Source organism: Suncus etruscus, chromosome 5 (assembly GCF_024139225.1).
Source record: "Suncus etruscus isolate mSunEtr1 chromosome 5, mSunEtr1.pri.cur, whole genome shotgun sequence".
Lineage (NCBI taxonomy): Eukaryota > Metazoa > Chordata > Mammalia > Eulipotyphla > Soricidae > Suncus > Suncus etruscus.
In genome coordinates this window covers 94926741-94946371 of record NC_064852.1, presented here as the reverse complement: position 1 = coordinate 94946371, position 19631 = coordinate 94926741, and the positions used below count along the sequence as shown (strand labels likewise).

General features: G+C 37.9%; 1 protein-coding gene across 4 annotated transcripts in view; it reads left to right on the top strand.

Moving 5' to 3' along the window:
* Window positions 1-19631, top strand: part of DYNC1I2 (dynein cytoplasmic 1 intermediate chain 2) — a 64478-nt gene that overhangs the window by 8307 nt on the left and 36540 nt on the right. For 2 of the 4 annotated variants that reach the window (XM_049773416.1, XM_049773415.1), the window contains exons 4-5: window positions 10039-10129; window positions 17901-17960. In XM_049773416.1, coding sequence (XP_049629373.1) covers window positions 10039-10129; window positions 17901-17960 — 151 coding nt within the window. Of the gene's footprint in view, window positions 1-9984; window positions 10130-17900; window positions 17961-19631 lie in introns of all 4 variants that reach the window. The other 2 variants (XM_049773418.1, XM_049773417.1) reach the window with 2 other exon arrangements.

The following is a 19631-nucleotide window of genomic DNA, read 5'->3' as shown; positions in this document are numbered from 1 at the left end:
CACCTCCAGGTGTGGCCCCCCCCCCAAAAAAAAAAAAAGAATTTCGGAAGTATGCTCATTCATAAAAAAAAAATATAAAGATGTGGGGGGATGGGAAATCACATCAACAGAACCCATGTCTGAAGAAATGCAGTCATTGGACAAGTACATTTTGGTGTTGGTACTATACCTGGTAGTACTGAGGGGTGAATCTCAGCCCAGAGTGTGGGGTTTGTTCCTGTGATCTTAGGGTACCATGCAGTGCTGAGTATTGAACCCAGGTCTCCCACATACTAAATTATCTCCTTGGCCTTAGATCAAATACTTTTTTTTGCGGGGTGGGGGCACATCCATTTGATCGAACATGGTCTGTCTGTCATAGGCTAGCTCTTGCAGACGCCTTATCTCTAGCGCCACTGCTCCAGCCTCAAATACTCTTTTGTTTGTTTGTTTTTGTTTTGGAGCCATACCCATTGACGCTCAGGGGTTACTCCTGGCTACGTGCTCAGAAATCGCTCCTGGGTTGGGGGACCATATGGAACTCTGGGGGATCAAACCACGGTCTGTCCTAGGCTAGCACTTGCAAGGCAGACGCCTTACCTCTAACTCTACTGCTCTGGCCCCAAATACTCTCTTTTTTAACAATAGTCCTAATATTATTTTATGCTTGCCTTGCTGTTACACCATGCCCACAACTAAAGTACTAAAATCTCTCTGCCATTATCTTTGACTATTTTCTTGTTTTGATTAACTTTATATATGAGTGAGATCATCTGCTATTTAGCTATTTGCTTTTCATTTACTTTGCTTAGCATATTCCATTATAGTAACATCCATATTGATGTAAATGTCAGTAGTCTATCTTTTTCTTACAGCTGTGAAGTAATAGTAGTGTCCATTGTGTATGTTTACCATGATTTCTTTACCCACTATTGTTTGCAGGTTGGGTTATTTTCATATTTTAGTTATTGTAAATAGAATTGCAATGAACATTGGGTATGTAGATGTCTTTTGAGGTTCTTTTTTTCTCTAGTCTTCTGTTTAGATACCTAGGAGGGTAATTGCTACTAGATCACAAGGTAGCATGAAAGATCTATTTTGAATTTTACTTATTTATTTTTATAAGGTTTACTCCCAGCAAAGCTCTGTTCAGTTCAGGTTGAGGTGCTCTGTCCAATAGGCATGTGCACAGTCACTTAAGTTGTCTCTCTACTGTCTTTTTCATTTTTAAGAAACCTCCACACTGTAATGTGATATGCATGATAACCCTTCAGTAATAATATTGCAAGCCACAGTGTTTAAAAGAAAAAAGGAAGAGAGAGAAGAAAAATGTCTGTTCTAGAGGAAGACAGAGGGGAGGGCAGGAGGAAAAATAAGGATATTGGTGGCAGGAAATGTGCACTGGTGAAGTGTTGTACATTGTATGACTAAAACTCAGTCATGAACAACTTTGTAACTGTATCTCACAGTGATGCAATTAAATAATTTTAAAAAAGGAAATCTTTATAATGATAGGATTTTTTTTCTCTGTTTATTTGATTTTTGAGGATTATAAATTTAATCCAATTCACTTGTTTTTTTTTTTCTCAATTCAGGCCCATCTTCATCACTAGTTCATTAGTTCTATTTTTTTTTTGTTTTGTTTTGGGGCCATACCGATGATGCTCAGGGGTTACTCCTGGCTGTGCATTCAGAAATCGCTCCTGGTTTAGGGGACCATATGGGACGCTGGGGGATCGAACTGCACTCCATCCCAGGTTAGCTCATGCAAGGCAAACACCCTACACTTGCACCACCACACCGGCCCCCATCATTAGTTCTTGAAAGATCATTCTTTAGTTATATATGAGTGTGTTACTCCCTCATTTCCAGTCATCTATTCCATTTTCCTTCTAAGTCTTGGAACACCTCTTTGGCATTTTTTCATATGTCTTTTTTTTTTATCAGTATTATGTGTTTGCATTTTGTTGTTGTTGTTGTTGGTTTGGGAGCCCACACCTGGTGTGTGCTCAGAGATTACTACTGGTTCTGTGCCTCAGAATCATTCCTGTCTGGCTCTGGAGACATATGGGATACTGGGAATCGAACTCAGGTCGGCCACATGCAAGTCAAATGCCCATAATATCATATTTTACTTATCTGTTCTCCAGTGATATGCAACATTAAAAGATAAACTTTTTCCTCCTTGATTATGAAAATTTATTTCTGAGAGATTATGCCTGAGAATTTTATTGGCTATTTCACTCTGTGTGGACTCACTTAAATATTTAGGTCCGATAAACCCCGACACTGAAGAATGGTTCTAAACTTGCCCTACCAGTATATGAGAAAGTAAATATTTCACCATGTCCATATATCACTTGATATTATGTAGCTTTAACATTTTTTGCCAAATTGATGAGTATAAAATAGCCTGCCAGATGTTTTAATGTACATTTATCTCCTTATCGTGAGGTTGACTGTTACATCATATCTCAACTATTCAAATTTTTCTGTGACTGCATAGTCTGTACCCATTTATTGTTGGAATTCTTCATGTTCCTGTTCAGGAAGAAATTTTTGGGATGTTTTAGATAAATGGTCTTCAAACTATGGCCCGCGGGCCACATATTGTATTTATTCCCATTTTGTTTCTTCACTTCTAAATAAAATATATGCAGTGTGCATAGAAATTTGTTCATAATTTTTGTTTTTACTATAATCTGGCCCTCCAAACAGTCTGAAGGACAGTGAACTGGCCCCCTGTTTAAACAGTTTGAGGACCCCTGTTTTAGATGATGGTTTTTTAAAATATCTCTCCCAGTCTATTAACTGTATGTATAAGTATTTTCATTAAATGCTTTTTAAGTGTAGCCTAATTTTAATTAATTATTGTTAGAGTATTTTGATAGTAGAAATCGAAGTGTGCGGGCCCGGTGAGATAGCGCAGCGGCGTTTGCCTTGCAAGCAGCCGATCCAGGACCAAAGGTGGTTGGTTCGAATCCCGGTGTCCCATATGGTCCCCCGTGCCTGCCAGGAGCTATTTCTGAGCAGACAGCCAGGAGTAACCCCTGAGCACTGCCGGTGTGGCCCAAAAACCAAAAAAAAAAAAAAAAAAAAAGAAATCGAAGTGTGCTAGTTAAAAAAAAATTGTTCGGAGCATTATTACAAGTAAGGCATTTGTCTTCAGGGTTCAATCTCTGGTTCCTCAAGCCAGCCAGGAATCATGTCTGACTTCAGACCAGGAGTAACTTCTAAGCTACCAGGTGTGGTCCAGGAACACCCACCACCACAAAAATATGAACTGATACTAGGAATTGCACTGAAAAGATTAAAGAAAATAAAACATTTTGGGGATATTAATCAAGGATATTTAAATTCAAGAGAGGGGTTTTAGAAAAGGAGACACTGAGACTTTAAAAACTTAAGATTTGGGGCCGGAGAGATAGCACAGCGGTATTTGCCTTGCAAGCAGCCGATCCAGGTGGTTGGTTCGAATCCCGACGTCCCATATAGTCCCCTGTGCCTGCCAGGAGCTATCTCTGAGCAGATAGCCAGGAGTAACCCCTGCGACAACAACAACGTAAGATTTAAAGCAACATTTTTAAGAGCATAAAAAAGGAATTAAAAACTAGTTGTTTGTGGGGGGGGGCGGAGTGATAGCACAGCGGGTGTTTGCCCTGTACACGGTCGACCTAGGTTCAATCCCTGGCAGTCTATATGGTTCCCCAAGCCTTCCAGGGGGATTTCTAAGTGCAGAGTCAGGACTAAACCCTGCATATGGCTGGGTGTGACCAAACCTCACCCCACCCCAGAAGAAAAGCAAAAAACCCAAAAGACTTAATTATTTAAATATTACTATTTTGTCCACTAGGATTATCTGTGTCCACCAGAGGGCATTGTTGTACCACGGACTGTGTTTGATTGTTAATATAAGGCTCAATGGTTGATGAACTAAAAAAGCATATAACTGGGTTTTCTGGAGACAGTTTTTCCATTTCACTACCTTATATCTACATTGCTATTCTTTTAGGAAGGGCTTTCTTGCCCTATCGGTTTTCTTCTGAAAATAATGGGACTTTGTGCCATCTCTTATCTGTGAGATTTGTGTAGTTCTCTCCACCTTTATTCTAAGTGGGGCCAGAGCAGTAGCACAGTGGTAGGGCATTTGCCTTGCATGCTGCCAACCCCGATTTAATCCCTGCCATCCCTATAGTCTCTGAGACCACTAGGAGTGATTCTTAAGTACAGAGCCAGGAGTAACACCCCTGAGCACCACCAGATGTATCCCCTCCCCCCAAAACAAACAGCAACAAAAAGCCTTTTTTCTAAGTGTGTTTTTTCAGGTCCTCTGCAGTTGACACAGTTGACATGTATTCTGATTGTGGACTAGAAAGATGGTATAGGGCCTTGCATGCCCATTTTTGGTCCTCAGACCCTCATAGGGACTTACTGTTCAAGACAATGCTTTTTCTTGAATATTTATCTCATTGACTGTCTCTGTGCTTCTTTTCTTGCTTATTTCTACTCTAGAGAATCTTTTGTTCTTCCAAAAATGTGTACTTCTATTTTTTTCTCTCTTCACACTTTCCTAATATTTCAATAAAAAAACTACCTTACCTGAGTAATAGCATAGCGGTAAGGCATTTGCCTTGCATGTGGTCAACTGGAACGGACCTAGGTTTCATCCCTGGCATCCCATATGGTCCCCAAGCCTACCAGGAGCGGCTTTTGAGCGTAGAGTCAGGAGTAAACCCTGAGCACCCCTGGGTGTGGCAAAAAAACAAACAAACAAAAAATAAAAAACAACCAACAAAACCTACCTTGCTTCACCAAGAAAAAAAGAACATCAGAGGGTTCCAGGAGCACAGGGCAGGAGTGATCCCTGAGCACCATGGGATGTGGCCCAAACTCCACCCTATTTTCAGATATTCTAGTTGTTTCTTCACAGGTCAAAAGCGAACAGTGATTAAAAAAAGGGGGGGGGCAGAGAGATAGCATGGAGGTAAGTAAGGTGTTTGTCTTGTATGCAGAAGGATGGTGGTTTGAATCCTGGCATCCCATATAGTCTCCCGAACCTACCAGGAGCTATTTCTGAGCATACAGCCAAGGAGTAACCCCTGAGCACTGCTGGGTGTGACCCAAAAACCAAAAAGAAAAAAAAAAAAAAATATATATATATATATATATAGTGAGCAGTATTAATTTTGTTTGTTTTTGTTTGGGGGCCTCTCCCAGAAGTGTTTAGGCCTTATTCTGGCTCTGCATTCAAGTACTCCTGGTGCTGCTTGGGGGGACGATATATGGGATGCAAGGCATACACCCTACCCAGTGTACTATCTCTTTGACCCCAGTACTGTTCATTTTCTATCTGTGTGGGGTTGAAGAAACAGTACAGTGACTTTGGGGCTTTCCCTGCACATATCTGACCTGGGTTCAACCCCTGGCACTTCATAGGATTCCCTGAGCCCTTTGAGGAGTAATCCCCTAGCGCAGAACCAGGTGTAAACCTTAAGCCAAGTAGTCATCCAAAGACCAAAAGAAAAGATTTAGATACTTGGAAGTCCAAGACCTAAGAAGGCAGAAAAGGACTTCTGGGATGACTTTTTATCATAGAACCGAGATTTCCAAACTTACTTGGCCTTCCACCAATCCCTTTAGAAAATAATTTTCTTTTTACTCAGTGCCCTGCTGGAAATCTGTCTTCCAGTGAATAGACTGCTTCTGCAATCTTATTTGCACCATAAGCTGTTCATCCCTTTCTAGCATCTCCCATTTAGGGGTTGGGGGAGTGGTGCCTTTTCCCACTAGAAAAGACTGTCCCAGAGAATCAAAGTCATAGCATTTTAAGATCATTTTTTTTCTTTATTTATTCTCTCTTGACAGACGAGAGAAGAGAGGAGAAAGAGGACAGAGGAGAGGAAAGACGAGAGGAGATAAAAAGACAGTAGCAGAGAGAAGAGAGACAGGAGAAGAGAGAAAGGAGGGGAGAGAAAGGAGGGGAGAGAAAGGAGGGGAGAGAGGAGAGAAAGAGAGCAGATAGAGGGTAGGAAAGGAGAGGAGGGAGAAAAGAGACAGAATGAGAAGAAAAGGAGAGAGACAGAAGAGGGGAGAGAAAGAAGAAAGAAGAGGAGAGAAGGGGGAGAGGAGATCAAGACAGAGTAGGAGAGAGGAGAGACAAGATCATTTTCATGATCAGTGAGTGCTGGAGTCCAAATCTTTCCGTTTACGTCATATTTCTGCCCCCGGTTCCCAAATAGAAGTAGTATATGTCTTTGCTCCATACTTAACAGAATCAGATTCCTTCACATATTTCATATGCTAATATAAACATTTTTTAATTTGTACCATTTAAAGTCTTCTTGGTCACTTTATACCTAGAATTTTGAAATAAAAGTAAGCTGATTGAATTGCTATTCTTACAAAGTAAATCATATCTCATTCCTGGTAAAAGCTAATTATTAACATGTTATTTTTAAAGCTATTCTCTTAAATCACCTTTAAAAATGAACCCTAGAGGGCCCAGTGAGATAGCACAGCGGCGTTTGCCTTGCAAGCAGCCGATCCAGGACCAAAGGTGGTTGGTTCGAATCCCGGTGTCCCATATGGTCCCCTGTGCCTGCCAGGAGCTATGTCTGAGCAGACAGCCAGGAGTAACCCCTGAGCAATGCTGGGTGTGGCCCAAAAACCAAAAAAAAAATGAACCCTAGAATTAAGTCTTTACTGGGACTTGAGGATGTGAGTTCAGGTTCTTTAACCCCTCTCAATGTATGCTTTTATTTGTAAGGCAATTTGTTCAAATCTGGGAGTATAGTAGTATTTGTTGCCTTATTATAAAATTACTGAATTAATTGACTTTTCATGACTAATTGACTTAAAATATGGTAGTCATCAACACTACTATTCTCATTTTCCCTATTAACATTCTTCCTCTTTTAATGATAGTAATAGATAGTGTATGTTACTCATTATTGCATAATGAAGTTGATGGGCTAGATAATAACTTTAAGTTCTCAAGGTCCTCTCTTTATCAATTGACTTGAAAACTACCTTTTAGCAAAAAGAATATAATTCTGGGTACAGAGAGATAATACTGCTGCCTTGCATGCAGTGACCTAGATTTTATTCTGTACACTACCTTTCAGTAGAATGACCAGAAGAGTTAGGAAAAGTGATCCATGAACACAGAACCAGGATTAGCCATGAGCACTCCTGGTTGTGGGTGGAAGGAAGAAAAGAAGGAGGGAGGGAGAGAGGGAGGAAGAAAATGAGGGAAGGTGGGAAGGAAGCCTGGAGGGAGGGAGAGATGAAAGGAAGAAAGAAAGGGAGGGAAGATGGGAGGGAAGGAAGAGAGTGAGGGGAGAGAGGGAAGGGAAAAAGGGAAGAAGGACTAAAATGGAGATTTGTTTAAATCTAAGTACAAATTTGAAGTTGTGATACTTTTTTTGCTTCTGGTTAAAAATTAATTGGCATCACCCTTTTGGCTTATTTTTAGATGTGAAACTTTTATTTTAAAGTTGGCTAGGTTAAAGATATAATCTTACCAAGTTAAGATACTGTTACAATTTTTGATTGGCTATTAGAATTGATAGTTAAATTATCAGAATGTGGGAAAGCATATTAAACTATATAAATTCCATAGTTCATCATAAATTGAGACTATTTTTTATAATATATATTTATAAAATGCATTTACCTTAGTATGGAGTTAGAGTATATTATTTACTTGAAAATATGTATTATGGAAATATAATGTGCACTATAAAGCAGTAGGCAAGCCACTATTAGATATTACTCTATCATTTGGAACTTTAGGCAAAGGGAGAACTCAACAGTATGCGAGGGAAAAAGTCAAAGTAAACTAAGAAGTTGGGGAAACAGTAGTATTTGAGGGCCCGGAGAGATAGCACAGCGGCGTTTGCCTTGCAAGCAGCCAATCCAGGACCAAAGGTGGTTGGTTCGAATCCCGGCGTCCCATATGGTCCCCCGTGCCTGCCAGGAGCTATTTCTGAGCAGACAGCCAGGAGTGACCCCTGAGCACCGCCGGGTGTGGCCCAAAAAACAAACAAACAAACAAAAACAGTAGTATTTGAATTCAAGTATAAGTTATTTTAGCTACTTTCACCAGTATTGTGCTATCCACATGTAGGTAGTCTATCTTATAATTTCTAAGGAATTTAATTATAAAAATTGAAATATTTTGTTATATTTTTACAGTCTTTGAAGCTTATCATAGGATAACTAATGTATCAGGAGACATTTTTACTTACAAATTTTTCCTTCTGATCTTTTTATTGGTTGTCAGAGAATTTGCCACTGAAAAATATAAGAATGATCACTTTCATAACTATGCTTAAGATGTAATTTCATATACTGTACTAGGATGTTTTGTTACTATTAACAAGCTCATTATTTTACTGGAGAATATATAAGCACTTAAATATCATTTTAAGGCTTCAATGAATATGACTGTTCCCAAAAAATGACTTAAGTACATATTTCTTTAGATTAGTTCCTATATAACTAGGAACTTAGATTTTTTTTTTTTTCAGTAAACTCTTAAAAGAAAAGCTTGCAGTTCAACATAAAATATTTGGGTCTGGGCTGGAGAGATAGCACAGCGGTAGGGCATTTGCCTTGCATGCTGCCAACCCACATCCCATATGGTCCCCGAGCCTGCCAGGGGCGATTTCTGAGTACAGAGCCAGGAATAACCCCTGAGTACTACCGGATGTGACCCAAAAATCCAAAGTACATGGGTAAGGTGCTTCAGCTGCAAAAACCAACCCAGTCTATCCTCAGATCCTCAAAGGATCCCCTGAGCCAACCAGAAGTGATCCCTGAGCACTGCTGGGTGTGGCCCCCAAACAAAAACTATTTGTTTTTTAGTTATTTGATATCATGCATTAAAAAATATTTTAAAAAGATACTTGGAATTGGGGATATTTATGGTAAAATTTAACCAGGAGATGGCAGTGATGACCCTCTTATATTCTCTGCAATGGTAATCAAGTTTACAAATGTAATAGCATGAATATGCACGTTTTATAATGTTTAAAGTGATGATTAGGGGAAAGCATTTGCTATTTGTTTTATATACTGTGAAAAATGTATTTTCTATAAGAAGGGATTAAGAATATTTTGGGTGTCTGTATCTTTGTCTGTACACTTCAGTTTTTTCTGAATACTGGGGTAAGGAAGTTACCATAAATCTTGCCTTGTTTAAGTTGCATGCATCACATTGTGTAATGCATCTTGTTTAAAGGCATGCTGTTTTATGGCCTGTGTGCATTTTTCACCCAAATTGCTGGAAACTAATGGATATTTTAAAGGAACCATTCCTTTATAGTAGTTTCTAAATAACTCTAAATTGTTGGTTTTTTTTTTTTTTTTTTTTTTTTGTCATGGAGTATGAAATCACTTGCTACTAAATTTCTTTTTTTTTCTTTTTTGGTTTTTGGGCCACACCCGTTTGACGCTTAGGGGTTACTCCTGGCTATGCGCTCAGAAATCGCCCCTGGCTTGGAGGGGACCATATGGGATGCCGGGGATCGAACCGCTGTCCGTCCTATGCTAGCGCTTGCAAGGCAGACACCTTACCTCTAGCACCACCTTCCCGGCCCCGCTACTAAATTTCTAAAGAAAACATTGTTAAACAAAAAAATTAACATTTAAAAACAAGTTTTTATTTTGGTAACCATAACACAGCAATCTGATGATCTTAAAAATGAATAGTTAGAAAAAGAAAAAGGAATGATCTCCTTTGAAAAATTAGTGCCCACATTTGGTGTTGGCTGAAATAAAGATGCATCCTTCCATAATCTTGCTTTTTGTTTTTAATATAAAGTCCAAATGCATTTTGTCAGAAATTGCATGAGTCTTCAGCATGCATTGTTAACTTTGTCTTTCTCCTTTTCTTTCTGCTGTTCCTTTTCATCCATGTATTTCTGTATTTTTTGGTTTGCCATTATTACTTTCTTTTTTTGTTAATTACTTCATGTTAAATTACGTTTGAAACTTCATAAGCTGAGCAACCTCTCCATGTAGTAACAGCAGATACCTGTCTGTTTCACTATTTAGTCCCTCCTCCTATGTCTCCGTCCTCCAAATCTGTGAGCACGCCCAGTGAAGCTGGAAGCCAAGACTCTGGAGATGGTGCTGTTGGATCCAGGTACAGTTGTTTTCTTTCAATGATAGAATTTCTTTTAATGATAGAATGCACTTACTGCCCAGATCCTGTCAATGCTTTAGAAGGATTCAGAATAGTTAATACTTGTATTATAAAATCTAAGTGGCATGAAAATTGTTCTAAATTGATGGAAATATTTTTGCATTATCTTAATTATCACACTTGGTTCATTTAGATATGAATAGATAGCTTTATTGAAATTTTATTTTATATAAAAATAGGATGCTTGGAGAGCCAGAGTAGTGGTACAAGTGGTAAGGCATCTGTCTTGTGTGTGCTAGCCCAGGACATACCACATTTCCATTCCCTAGTTTCCCATATGGTCTTCCAAGCCAGGAGAGATTTCTAGGCACATAGCTAGGAGTAACCCCTTAGCATCACCAGGTGCGGCCCCAAAACCAAAATAAATAAATAAATAAGATGCTTGGGCTGGAGAGAGAGCACAGAGGTTAAGACACTTGCAGCTGTGATTTAAATTTCAGCATGAAATATGGTCCCTTGACATTGCCAGGTGAAGCCCCAGACCCAGAACAAAGAATGCCCTGAGTACAGAGCCAGGTGGTCTGACCATGCACCAAAAAAAAAAAAAATTTTTAAAACAGTGTACTACTGTGTTTTTTATCTTAAGCAAATAAATGGTTTTATTGTTCAGGTGAATTTTTGGGGTATAAATAATATAAAACTTTTCTTGTGCTTAACTTAGAAAAATCTAAATTCAAACATCTTCATTGTGTTCTAGTTAGTTATTTCTCATCAGTATACAAAATAATATAGAACTGTAGAGATGCTTCCATGGGCAGGGCTATATGTTTTTCAAGCAGGAGACCTAGGTTCAGTTACCAGCACAGCTTGGTCCACAAGCACCTCGTGTAGGCTCAGAGCAACCCCCAAGCATGAGCAGGGAACAGACCCTGAGCACCGATGGATGTGAGAATGAAAGGAAAGGAGAGAGGATATAGGGAGGAAAGAAGGGAGGGAGGGAGGAAATGGAGGGGGAAGAGGAAGGGAGGCAGAGAGGAGGAAGAAAGATTAATGAATAACACATGAAGAATAAGATTTAGTGCAACATTGAGAGTGTTAACTCCTAAGCTCTTTTTATGAACTCACATCTTATAAAAGCATTTTATGGTGGGTTTTTTTTTTTTTTTTTTTTGGAACCTCACATATATTGGGACTTGCTTTTCAAAAATTTGCTAAGATTCACAATAAAAAGTTAAAAAAATTTTGCTAAGATTTCAGATTCATTTGAGATTGTTTAGGAAGGGTATTATAATTGGTTCCTCTTATCACATACACAGGCACTTGATAATAGCTTTTATTGAACAATATATAAGAAATAATTTCTTTTTCTAACTAAAATGAGATTAAATGTATTTAAATTTGTGTTAAAATTTTAATTTTGGATCAGAAAGTTAAATATCCTCAGGAAAACTTCTGTACACAATTTCTTGTTTGTGGAGGTTTTTGTTTTTGTTTTGTGGGAATGTCAAGTATCAAGTGATGCTTGGAAGCATTACTTTACTTAGGTTCATTCCCAACTGTGATTAGAAGACCATGTAGTGTCAGGGATCAAATCTGGGCCTTCTAAATACAAATACAAAGCCTCTCCAGCTCAGGTTATTATTTTTTTTTAATGTTTTTTTTGTTTGTTTTGTTTTTTTGGTGTGGTGTTGGGGGAAGGCACACTTGAGGTGCTGGGAGTTAGGGATTTGTTTAGTTTGAGGATCACAACTAGCAGTGCTCAGGGGTCACTCCTAGCTATGTACTGGGGATTAGATAGTACTGAGAATTGAGCCTAGGTATCTAACTAGCAGGCAAAGCTCATGTTCAACCTGTTGAGTTATTTTTCTAGCCCTTTGACACAACTTTTAATTAGACATAGACAAAAAGTTGGGGTTGGTGAAGAAAGATAGTACAGTGAGAAAAGTGCCTACAAGTGACCTTTCCATGTTCGGTCTTCAGCACTGTTATGGTCCCCTGAGCAGTTATTTCTAGGAGTGATCCCTGGCCTTACAGCCAGGCATCAGTAAGCCCTGAACATTACTGGGTGTGCCCCCAAAATAAACAAGGAGGAAGCCAATACCAATACCAATACCACTACTAGTATTGGTGTGGGGTCGTCACTCCTAGTAGTGCTTGGGATACTATGTGTTGTTGGCAATTGAATTTCAGGCTCCTGAAAAGCATGGAGCCATCTGAGCCATCTCTCTGGCCCCTAAACTGAGAGGTTTTACTTTTATTGTGCTGAGGCCTCTCTAATTGAAGTTACAAAAAGTTAATGGGTATTTAAATGATAAGGAGAAAGAAGTAGTGGAATTAGATAATCTGACCCCCCCAAGTTCAATACTAAAACTCTTGCCAGTTTGAATTTGAGTTATTCTTCATAATACTGCCTTGTACATAGAACCAAAATTGCTATTCTAAACAATACTGTTATTTAAGATAAATGACATGACCATCATTTAAATAGTACTGTCATTAAAGATAAATTATATAACCAAAAATTTTTTTAGAGTTGCTGGTGGTTTGAACCAAAAAAATTATAAAATTTTTTATTATATTTTATTTATATTTATATATATTATATTTATTTATATTTACATTATAATTTTATTTATAAAATTATAAATTATAAAATATTTTTTATGGATTGAGACTAGATTTATTTAGTCGGAATTCATTTTAAGACTGAATTTGTTTCTAAATTCTGGGCCCTGCAGTGATACTAATTACCTGGGCCACCCCAGTAGTATTCAAAATTGGTCTCCAGTGATGCTTGGGTACCTCTGGGACTGTCCCGGGTGATGCTTAAAGGGCCAAATATATGAATGGGAATCAGACCAGGGTTGCCTGCATGCATTGCATGTACCTTAATCCCTGTACTACCACATCAGCCTCAGCTTTTAATACTAAAGAATTAGTATTACAAAAAATAAAAACAGGGGCAGGAGAGATAGCACAGCAGAAGGGCGTTTGCCTTGCATATAGCCGTTCCAGGATGGACGGTGGTTCGAATCCCGGCATCCCATATGGTCCCCCATAGCATGCCAGAAGCGATTTCTGAGCACAGAGCCAGGAGTAACCCCTGAGCACCACTAATGGTTTTTCCCCTTTTCACAATATTGCCATTGTCAAAATATTCCCCCAAATTAAAGTATTCCCAAAATTAAAAAATGATACTTACTACATTTATTTGATATTATAAATTATTTTTGTGTAGACCTTATTTATTCTAAAACATTCTGAATTTTGTTTTTTGGGGGTAGGGGATTGGACCACATCTTTCAAGTACATTTTCTGTGCTCAAGAGACAGTGTATGGGCCCAGAGAGATAGCACAGCGGTGTTTGCCTTGCAAGCAGCCAATCAGGACCAAAGGTGGTTGGTTCAAATCCCGGTGTCCCATATGGTCCCCTGTGCCTGCCAGGAGCTATTTCTGAGCAGACAGCCAGGAGTAACTCCTGAACATTGCCGGGTGTGGCCCAAAAAACAAAAAACAAAAACAAAAAAAGAGAGAGAGACAGTGTATGGTTTCAGGGATTGAACCTGGGTTAGCTACAGGGGTTAAATCCAACTTTATGGTCAAGTAATCTGGATTTTGACTGGAAATAAAGATTTTTTTTTTTTTTTTTTTTGGTTTTTGGGTCACACCTGGCAGTGCTCAGGGGTTATTCCTGGCTCTATGCTCAGAAATCGCCCCTGGCAGGCACAGGGGACCATCTGGGATACCGGGATTCGAACTACCGACCTTCTGCATGAGGGCCCGGAGAGATAGCACAGCAGCGTTTGCCTTGCAAGCAGCCGATCCAGGACCAAAGGTGGTTGGTCCCCTGTGCCTGCCAGGAGCTATTTCTGAGCAGACAGCCAGGAGTAACCCCTGAGCACCGCCGGGTGTGGCCCCAAAAACTAAAAAAAAAAAAAAAAACACCTTACCGATGCTATCTCTCCAGCTCCCTAAAGAATTATTTTTAATCAAAGTCAATGAGTTTTATTTCAGAAATACTATGACATCTACTCATTTTGTTTTTAATTAATGTGAATGAATTATAATATATACTCCTTAGTTTCATTAGAAAAGCTAGAAATCTTTAGAGTTTTCTTAGAATATTGATAGAGTGTATACCTTTTCTTTGGTTAGGCTTCCCAGCAGGGCTCAGAGACAAAGGCCTACACCTAGGGATACACAGCTTGACTATATGTTTTGGACAGTTTGATGCTAGGATTGGTGTGCTACTGGTTTGACTCAGCAATGCTTCAATGATGTTGAAGGCCAAGTAGTTCACGTCAGAGTATTCTCTCCAGCCCTTTGACCTATCTCCCTAACCCAAAGAATAAATATATATATTTAAATTATTTAAATATAGATAACACATTCACAAAAATGCCAATTTAATCTTTAATATAACAGGTAACCAATGAAAGTAATGTTTGTAGTCCTTGCCTTTGTGGAACTAATTCATTTCTAATGATTTCTATTTACTGTCATTGATTTGTTGGGGTTTGGGCCACACTTGGCAGTGTTTTGGTTTTACTCCTATTTAGTGCTCATCACTCCTGGTGCTGCTGGGAAACCATATAGTGTTGTGAAAGGAATCCCAGGCTCCTCATGGAAAGCATGCACTCTAGCACATTGAGCTCTCTCTGGCCAGTGTCATTAATTTAATATAATCATTTATTGAAAAATACTGCATTTTTGGATTTTGTTTAGATTTTTAACAACTTGTAAAAAAAATATTTTAATGTCCTTAAAAATACGTGTCTTATTTTTTTGGGGGGGAGTCACACCCGGCAGCTCAGGAGTTACTCCTGGCTCCATGCTCAGAAATCGCTCCTGGCAGGCTCGGGAGACCATATGGGATGCCGGGATTTGAACCAGTGACCTTCTGCATGAAAGGCAAATGCCTTACCTCCATGCTATCTCTCCGGCCCATGTGTCTTTTTTTTTAAAAAGTGAATTTAAAATTCCTTTCTCATAAGCTTAATAGAAAAGAAAATGTCTTCTTTTGGGCAAGTTAACTTTATGCCTCCTCTATTTTTACACATGCTTCAGTTTCTTTGAGAGCACAGACATTTTCGGGGGTTTTGAGTATGTGTATATATATATATATATATATATATATATATATATATATATATATGTGTGTGTGTGTGTATATATATGTATATACATATATATACATATATATATGTATACACACATTTAAACACAAGAATGAAAAACTAAATTCTTCTTAGTCCTCTTTGATACCATTATAAAGATATTATTAATAGAGGTACTGTTTGACAGTGAAATGATGACCTAATAAATGCTTGTTGAAAGTATTCTAAAATCTAAATAGTATGAACTTGAATTGACCAGGAACAATAATAAAGAATAGGAAGAAATAGCATGGGGAAGCATACAGAAATGTCTGATATATTGATTGTGTTACTTGTAATTTAATTTTGTTAGCTAACCCTGTCTAAATTAGAACTCGTGGTGAGAAGGAAAGGCTATGTAGATATTACCAAATATAATCTGAAATATGTCCTATTCACGGACATATTCTAAAAGCCAGAAATTCATTTTGAGCCTGGTATTAAGTTATGGATATTCAAAGGACTGGGGACTGGAGTGATAGATAGCACAGTGATTAGAGTGTTTGTCTTTCATGTGGCCAACCTGGGTTCTATACCCAGCCTCCCATATGTTCCTCCAAGTCCACCAGATATGATTTCTGAGTGCAGAGCCAGGAGTAACCCCTGAGCACCACCAGGTGTGGCCCCAAAACAACAATATATATAAATTTATATCTATATCTATTTATATATCTATAGATAATTATAGATTCTACATATATATATAGAGAGAGAGAGAGAGAAAGAGAGAGAGAGAGAGAGTCATGGCAGGTCAGAGAGATGGACACAGTGTTTGTCTTGGTGCTGCTGACCCAGATTCCATACCCAGCACTGTATATGGTCCCCAAATAGCACTAGGACTGACTGCTCAACACAGAATCAGGAATAATCAAGTCCTGATCACCACTGGGTGTGGCTTCCCCATTACAAAAATGAAGGTTATGGGCCGGAGAGATAGCATGGAGGTAGGGTGTTTGCCTTGCATGCGGAAGGACGGTGGTTTGAATCTCAGCATCCCATATGGTCCCCTGAGTCTGCCGGGGGTGATTTCTGAGCATAGAGCCAGGAGTAACCTCTGAACACTGCCGGGTGTGACCCAAAAACCAAAAAAATTAAATAAATAAAGGTCAGGTGGAAAGGTATTTCTCTGATTTTTGCAGATTAGAAGGTTTCATTCCTTTAGTTTCTATTTCTCTTTCTCAGTCACTTCTGTTATCTCTAAAGTGTAGATGATGGTTTTGCAATTGGATAATTTATGCCTTAATTCCTGTTTTTTTTTTTCTGTTCTTAATCGTTTATTCTCTAAAATTTTGGATTATACTGGAACTTAACTTTATATGTCTCTAAATTATCTTAATAAATAAAATCCTACATGTTGTTCAGTGTCTTATCAGTACTAGCTATACTTTAAGGTGAATCTTGCTTAGTTTTTAGACTGAAACGACATCCTCACCAAGGAGCTCTGTTTTAGGTACAGATAGGGCTCTCATAACATAAGAACTTAAAAAGAACATTTCTTGGAGGGTGTACAGTAGGAACCCTTCTGATTTATAAGGCCTAAGTTTGTTACTGTTGATTGCTTAGTACAAAGCAAATCTTCAGTGTAGCTTTTCTTTACATATATATAAAATCATGTTTAAGTCTGTTATTTTTTAATAAAGGTTTTCTCTAGTTCAATTGACTTTTACTGATACATTTATATGCAAGTAAAATATAGGAAACATTTGCTTATTTCAGCAGTTTGAGTTGTATAATTCATATTATGTGTGAAAAATATATTTGACAAATATATTGCTAACCTAACAATTCCATTGGGATAATTTGCTAGAAGAATAGTGATTACAAGATGTGACATAAGTGCAAAATATCCTGTGTACATTATTTATCTAGTAGTCAAAGCCAAAAATATAACTGAATATTTAAGATTGATAATAATTACTCCAAAAGTTTAGGTTTGGTAAATCCTTTGAACATAAAATATTTTCTCTGGGAAATTCTATTTTTTTCCTAAAGACAGAAATCTTTAGTTACTTTGTAAAGCAGATGACATGTAAGCCCAAGGCAGTGCTTAACCCATAAATTACGGAAGGGTCACATTTGTGAAACTCTAGCTATTTTGTATCCCAGTGGATTAGTCTTTGGTTTTCTTACCAAAAGGCTTATGTGTTGACTCATTTCCTTTACCAATATGACAATTTCCTACATATGTTTAATGCTTTGGGCAAGATATTCTTATGTTTAACTAAGATTTTTCTACTAATTTTAAATTAAAATTGTTTAATAAAAAACTTAATTTAAATACTATTTTTATAGCTTGGTTCATTCCATTTCAAAAGTAACAATTTGTTTGGGTTGTTGGCTCTTCTGTATCCTTATCTATTATGTAGTATTCAGTTCCCATAATCTTAAAATACTGCCTTTTAACTATTCTGGGTATATGTTTATATCTTTAACCCTTTACACTTATTGCATGCACTAGAGCATAGAATGATTCCTGGTATTTTTTTCCATACTAACCTGGACGTGTCATTTTTAATTTAACAGTACATTAGCTTTAGCTATTCACAAAATGTATTTGCTTGACTAACTTATGGCCTTTTTTGCTAATGCTTCATGGTTGTCCTACAACCATTTAGGACGCTGCATTGGGATACAGATCCATCAGTTCTTCAGCTTCACTCAGATTCCGATTTGGGGTATTGAATAGATTTATTACCTCTTTTGTAATTGATTATTTATGAGCATTCTAACTTTATTTTGCTTAATTTTTAATATGCAATATGTAGCTTTAAAAATTTTGTGTTTCATTGTGACACCTCATTTATCCTCTACGTTTAGAGAGAAAATATATACCTGATTTTCTAGAAATTCTAAGTCTACTCATTGATATATCCAAATTTCTCTTAGTATTTTGTTGTAAAGGTTTCTAAGAAGTATTACAGATTTTCTGATATGTATTCTATGTAATCAGACCTTTTCTAGTTTCTTTTTTTTTTTTTTTTTTTTTTGGTTTTTGGGCCACACCCGGTAACGCTCAGGGGTTACTCCTGGCTATGCGCTCAGAAGTTGCTCCTGGCTTGGGGGACCATATGGGACACCGGGGGATCGAACCGTGGTCCGTCCAAGGCTACTGCAGGCAAGGCAGGCGCACCTTACCTTTAGCGCCACCGCCCGGCCCCCTTTTCTAGTTTCTTGAAGAGTCTTTCTAGGCTCTCTTGATAGAACAATTATTTTCTTTTCCTAAATTAAAATTTACTAATGATATCTAAAATTTTGAGAATAGAGCCGCTGTTCTCTGCACTATGGCCCTGGATTTCTATTGACTTCATTTATTTGTTTCATCATATTTGTTTCATTTTTTTCTTTTTTTTTTTTTTTTTTTTTTTTTTTTGTGGTTTTTGGGTCACACCCGGCAGTGCTCAGGGGTTATTCCTGGCTCCAGGCTCAGAAATCGCTCCTGGCAGGCACAGGGGACCATATGGGACGCCGGGATTAGAACCGATGACCTCCTGCATGAAAGGCAAACATCTCACCTCCATGCTATCTCTCCGGCCCTTGTTTCATTTTTTTCTAAGTTTCATACAAATTATAAATGTTTGCTGCCATTCTCAAGTGGTTTTCTCCTTTTATAATTTGCAGCATCAGAAAACGTGACAAATTTCTTTCAGAATTATGGTCTGAAGTCGAGTAAATAGTATTAGTGCATGTAAAAAATGTAGAGGCTCTTTATGTACTATACCTGGAAGGCCTCTCTGTTTTGTGCCTTGAATTTTGTCCTGTCTTCCATTGCTTTCTATTCTTAGTAAAAGCAGTTTTTGGATAAGTGAGGTATTACTTTTCCTCCCTCTTATTTTGTAATCTTAGAATATTTAATTTTTCTAGTACTATGATTTTTATTATTAAATTATATGTGTGCTTAAATTAGTAACTTGTTTCTTATGTTGTTGGTATGACCATTTCCCAGATGTCAATGAAAATTTTGTTTTCATATGGTTTATATCTTAAATATTATAATACAAAAGTTCGGGCCCAGAGAGATAGCACAGTGGTGTTTGCCTTGCAAGCAGCCGATCCAGGACCAAAGGTGGTTGGTTCGAATCCCGGTGTCCCATATGGTCCCCTGTGCCTGCCAGGAGCTATTTCTGAGCAGACAACCAGGAGTAACCCCTGAGCACCACTGGGTGTGGCCCAAAAAAACAAAACAAAACAAAAAAAAGTTCTTAAAATTTTGTTCTTAGAATAATAGATTAATTCAGTTGTATTTAAATTTTCCCATTTAATTCTTTAAATTATTTTTGAGTCTGAAATATTCCTAAAGTATAAACTCATTAAAGATTCATTATGATTCTACTAGGGACCTTAGAGAA